Source organism: Coptis chinensis, chromosome 5 (genome assembly GCF_015680905.1).
Source record: "Coptis chinensis isolate HL-2020 chromosome 5, ASM1568090v1, whole genome shotgun sequence".
Lineage (NCBI taxonomy): Eukaryota > Viridiplantae > Streptophyta > Magnoliopsida > Ranunculales > Ranunculaceae > Coptis > Coptis chinensis.
In genome coordinates, this window is record NC_141460.1 from 95,515,974 (window position 1) to 95,521,604 (window position 5,631).

General features: G+C 34.3%; 1 protein-coding gene across 1 annotated transcript; it reads left to right on the forward strand.

Annotated features, from left to right (window-relative positions):
- The first annotated feature begins 3,215 nt into the window (after nt 1-3,215).
- LOC147500449 (uncharacterized) lies at nt 3,216-5,631 on the forward strand. The gene is made up of 4 exons (XM_086559342.1): nt 3,216-3,292; nt 3,955-4,206; nt 4,802-4,961; nt 5,315-5,631. The coding sequence occupies exons 2-4, from the start codon at nt 4,016-4,018 to the stop codon at nt 5,354-5,356; spliced, it is 393 nt and encodes a 130-aa protein (XP_086415468.1). The 5' UTR covers nt 3,216-3,292; nt 3,955-4,015; the 3' UTR covers nt 5,357-5,631.

Below are 5,631 nucleotides of genomic sequence, written 5' to 3' on the forward strand. Positions count from 1 at the left end.
CATGTTTCATTTCTAAAGCGAGAACTCTCTCATTTCGATTCGTTGACATATTGTTAGTGGTGTTATCATCTTTGAGTTGGTTCTCCCCAACATTGGTCTTTGCATTTGTTTGGGCAAAAATTTTTCCTCAGAATTGAAAGATCAAAACCATAATTAGCAATTGCCGCAACTGCACTCCTCATGAATAGAATTTCTTCTAGGCCAATATCTTCCTATCTCTTGACCGTTCAGCCAAGCTAGGCCTTTTCCCATGTCTATTATGTCCAGACCAATCGGTTAATCTCCCTCCATTTTCAGGTAATATGGTACTCATAACCCTCGACAACCCTCTTTTTCTTTTGTCAATTAAAATCTCTTTTCACATACGCTTCACATTTAGAACAAATCGGTGGTTTTTTTCATGTAATTGAACACAAATTAAATCATCTTAAGTCCTTGACACGTGTCTCTGTATCGAATCCAGGTTCGTTGTGATTGTTTTTAGCTGTTGTATTGTTTTTTTTTTTTTGTCTTTCAATTTAATTGTGTATGTTTTTTTTTTGGTTAGATGATAGAGTGGGAAGAGAGAAGAAGAAGAAGAAGAAGATATTGGGAGAAGAGTTACCGACATTGGCGAAAGAAGTTGCCAGAGTTGAGATTGTTCGGATTTATCGTGTAATATGGTCGGTTTTCGACTTCTTCTTTTCGAATACTTAGTGTTGATATGCTTGCATTGTGATTGGTTTGCATTAGTGTATGGCATTGGGATTTAGTGCGAGAGTGAAGAGAATTTTAGTAGTGGTTCTATCGAAAAGTGAGCTTGCATTGGATTGGTACCTTAGAATTTACTCGGGGTTTTGAAAACCCATCATCCCAAAACCCATCATCTTTCTAAAACCTCTTCCCATAACCGAAATCCTAAATCATTAATTTTTAATGATGTTGTCAACCTCATATAGCTGAGATATCAGTAATCGTCTTTGTTCGCAATATTCTAAAAGTTAGTGGTAATATGGATCGATTCCATATACCTACCCGATGATGTAAATTGTGAACATATTTGTTATTCGTTTATCAATTGTATATTGTCATCTAGATTCATGTGGAGTGTTCACTAAGAATCGACCTAATAGATTTTACATCTGAAATCTGTGAGTCCACGAAGTCTATTTATTTGCTCACAAGATGGAGAAAAAGAGGGAAATGTAAAAAAAAATTGTCGGGTCGAAACTCGATTCACTTTAACTTCGAATTCAAGTGGGACGATAAACTTTGGATGCCATTTTTTGAGACGGGGATTAATGGGATTGCAACTATACGAGATAGTCTTTTCAATGCTGCCTTAACACCCAAGGTCTAAGCCATTTTTGTTACTAGAAACTAATAAAACTATGCCGAAAAGGAACTATGTGAGTTATACTTTTTCTTCTGTCGTATCCATTTTCTTTAGTTGATACTTTTGGTTGTTTTATGCAACTCATTTAGATATTGGTAAGTTGCGTGTTTGTTTTTTGCTCCTCCATTATTTCTGTATATTTGATGGTTTACTTATTGTTAGCCAATGAATGTAGAGCGTGATTCATTTCGTGAACGACAAGATGGATAGACTAATAAAGCAGTTATAATTAGGTACTCACTATAAGTTAAAATTAAGCAGTGATAGTGGCAGGTAGACCTAGAATAGAAGCATGTGGTCATTTGGTGATACTTTTAAGAGGCTCTATCACAATAGATTATCTCCATTAATAAAACTATTATATGCATTTTACATGGGAGCTAAATGTAGCAAAATTTGGACATACTATTAGGTAGAAATCATAACCTTCACATAAAAAGTAGTTTTTATGTTTACCCAAAGGCATCCTGTTCTCTTTTTGTATAATTTCTGCCGCCTCAAAGACATACTATTAGGTGTTTACTGTATTTACTGGATTCATCTTATTGACATCTTGGTTTACTACTACAGATGATATTCCCATGGATGTTTGATGAGAGTCACGCCTTGAAACATTTTAAAGATGCTGCTCATTCGCTATATGACATTTCTTTCGTTGAAGCGAAGAGGGGTATGTTCCTTTGCTTATTCATCATGGGTATATTTAAGATTTGCTTCTTATGTTGTCTAATTTTTTATAATCATTGTTTAATTAAATATTAATTGAATGACGTATGTTTTGTCTTTGTTAGTTCTTTATATGTTGTTACTGACAAAAAGAAATGTTGCGTTAGGAATTTTACCGAGGTTGATTTTGTATATCTTAATTTTGAACCGTTTTTAACAAAACAATATGGTCTTATAACTTGCTGGCTGAGATTGGCTGTGAGATTCATTCCTATTAGTTAACAGTTGTTAATATTAACACTTGCACTTGGATTATTTAGGAGGAGATTTAAAGTTTCTCCCAATTTGAAAGACTAGGAATAAGAATTATATGACAAAATATTTTATCCAGCTATTTTATTTGTGCTTCAAATTTCCAATCTAGCATAACATTAAGTAGACACGTTGTCCTTTTCTCCTTAACAAAATCTGCTATATGTTTTGGAGTCAGTTCAAACTTTCATATCACGATATATAGTTCTGAAGTTTTAATATTGCCAAACTTCCCTTTGCCAAAATGATGGTCCAAATTTTTTGGATTGGTTCAGTCCGAGCCACGTGAATGCCTTCCATGTCGCAAGCCATTCGACTCAAGCCCGTGCAAACACAAAGTCAGGGACTGAGGTGCTCTTTCGAACCCGAATAGGGGTTGTATATTAATGAACTTAAAGCTTAAGTGTATTTGGTTGGTTTAGCCACTTCCATAGAGGAGATGGTGGATAATGCTTGGAGGGTCTTTGGTGAGGGAATGTCATATGATAATCGAGTAGACATGGATATAGAGAGGTGCTCAAAGTTTGACAATATTTTGATGGTAGACCAGTGTGAATTTCATCTCGTGGGGATGTCTTTGCCCGGCCAAGAACCAAAATTACAAAAATAGAATTTTCTGAATCGATCTTAATATTTTAGTTACTATTGTAGTCCAGGGTTTTGTTTCTTTTATGCTTAACTTTTTTCAGCATAGAATCTTATAATGGGTGATGGCGCCGATGAGGTGTTGGTTCTATATCGTTGTTTGTAGAATCTACTTATCCGATCCCCGCTTTGAAATTGGCATGTGAACGATCTTCATTTATTGAGTAAAATTTTCTGGTGAGCTAATTGTTTTTATAATATCATGTACCTGTTCTTAGGTGTGTTAACCTCCAAGAGATTCTGAGGGATACACAACCCAGACTGCTTCAGTTCCTGGAGTAAACTTTGTAAGAGGTACTAGCATTTTAACTTGACATTTTCGATGATGATGGCCGCGTTAAACGAACTGGTATTTTTATAATTAATTTTTCATTATGTTTTTTAAGTAGTTGTTTCATTCTTTGTTTTACCTGTATCTTGATTTCTTATGGTGTTATTAGAAATTAACAAATACGAATCCCAATAATAATAATGGTTTGCGGTTTTATTTATAATGGTAGGAAATTGCAACATTTTTTTTATCCCTTTCATTGCTTCGCAATTCTATTTTAATTTGAAAAAGTGGTTAATTTATACTCATACATTTTCCACTGTTGCTTTGTCCATTTGTATTTTTCTTCAACTTTGTTTCATGTCATTTACATAAGTTAATAGCTTAATATTCTTGACCTCATTTCTAAATGCTTAAATACAAGTTGAAGTAGGTTTCGTTCACTAGAATTAAATCTGAAATGTATCCACTATCAATTCGGTAAATCGACACATTATGTACACAAGCTCATACAACGTAATTATTAGAAACCAGTACTTACTAACAATGAAAAAGACGGTATTTGTTATTAGACTTCTCATTGCCAAACCTATACAAGTATATGTATATTCTTATTTGCTATAAATTTCTGATGTATATATGAATTTCTATCCCTAATGCAAAATCATGCTTAAACTTTTGGCAGGTAATGATATTATTAATAATTCAATAAAAAAAGGGATCAAGAAAGGGATTCATCATGGTAAATGAGGATAGAGGTCTCATCAGCAGCTGTTGCATGCCACTTGCATCCATCAATAACTGTGCCACCCCTGCTCAAGCTAGCATGGTTGCACCATTCACTGGCCTCAAGTCCATTTCGGCTTTCCCCGTTACCCGAAAGGTCAACGACATCACCTCTATCTCTAGCAATGGAGGAAAAGTTTCTTGCATGCAGGTACAAAAAATGTTCACATGAATTAAGTCTGTACGTTTTATATTATTATATATTTTTTTCAATTACATGTTTAATTGCTATTTTGTAAATTTGGTCAAGGTAAGCAATATTTGTTACAGTTGAAAGTTGAAACTAGAAAAAAAATCAGTTGAAAGTAGAAAGCTACTAAAATATGTAAAGTCTTGGCTCATTTTAGAAACAGATATGATAAAGAGGATTATGCAAGATAGATTTAAGGCCAAAATACAGATGGTAAGTTAGAAATATATCCAAAAATGTTCCACCCCGCCTACAGTAAAGATTTCTCATCATAATTTTGTGGAAGCATGTATGTGGCCATACTCTCCCTCCATGTTGCAGGACATGAATGAATACTTAAATAATATATATAAGTGATGTACGAACCAACTGGAATAGCATAGACCTACGTTGAGTACATACTTTTTAGTTACTCTTTTGTTGGCTTCCAAAACTAAAATGATATGTTGATGTGTGAAGTCTGGATAATGATAGGCTGCTTCATCTCATTTTGATTATTACTAGGGCAGGAGATTTTTGTCATGCTTTCTAACAATGAGCTCCTTTTATTTTGCAGTGTCCTTTGTGAAGATGAAAAACAAGCGGTTGCTGTGAAGAGTCAATTGCACAGCTTGCCAGACCTATGTACAAAGAACCCGCCTATCCATGGTGCTCTTATTGTGTCAACCATCCTTAGTAGTCCGGACTTAAAGAGCCTGTGGCTGAAGGAAGTCAAGGTAACCCCTAAGTTCTAAGCGGTTCACAATATTATCTTAAATTCTTAATTGTTAACTATGATATATTTTTTAAAAATATTGTGTGTATGAAATGTTTTACTTATTAGGCTATTACTAACTATTATTAAGTTAAGTATGCATATCCATAAAATATATGACATATCCGTCATCTTCTTCTGTGTGCATTAAGTCGACTCTCTTGCATCCATGACCTGCTTTGACCGTCAATTCCTGTTTACTTCTGTTTAAATTTTAAACTTGGATATTACATGTTTGTTCATTTGATGCTTTTGCTTCTTTACATTTCTTAGTTTCAATATGTTGCAAGATTTCATGGCTTTATGTAATGATAGATGATGCAAAAGGATCAGATATCATGTTGGAAGCAGTACTAGAAGCAGAGGTAGCACAAAATGCGAAACAGTTTCTTGCGAGTCTTCTTAATTAGTTCTTATTTTCCTGCATATCTTTAAGCCTCTTCATTGTTGAATTGGTCGTAGTCTCATTGAAAATGTGGATCCAGTCACCGTAACTGCAGGTATAAGGATTTGTTCCTGATCAATAAACATTGGATTTGTATTATAATTTATGGATTCTCAAGAACCCTGATTGCCATAACTGGGTAAACATTCTAAAGGTAGAATCATGGACTGTAAGGAAACCAGTTCAA

Excerpts from the sequence above, each read along its gene's own strand:
- LOC147500449 (XM_086559342.1), top strand. The coding sequence starts at position 4,016 with ATGAGGATAGAGGTCTCATCAGCAGCTGTTGCATGCCACTTGCATCCA. Across the intron at positions 4,207-4,801 it reads GAAAAGTTTCTTGCATGCAG|TGTCCTTTGTGAAGATGAAA; the intron begins GTACAAAAAATG and ends TTTATTTTGCAG. Across the intron at positions 4,962-5,314 it reads TGTGGCTGAAGGAAGTCAAG|ATGATGCAAAAGGATCAGAT; the intron begins GTAACCCCTAAG and ends ATGTAATGATAG.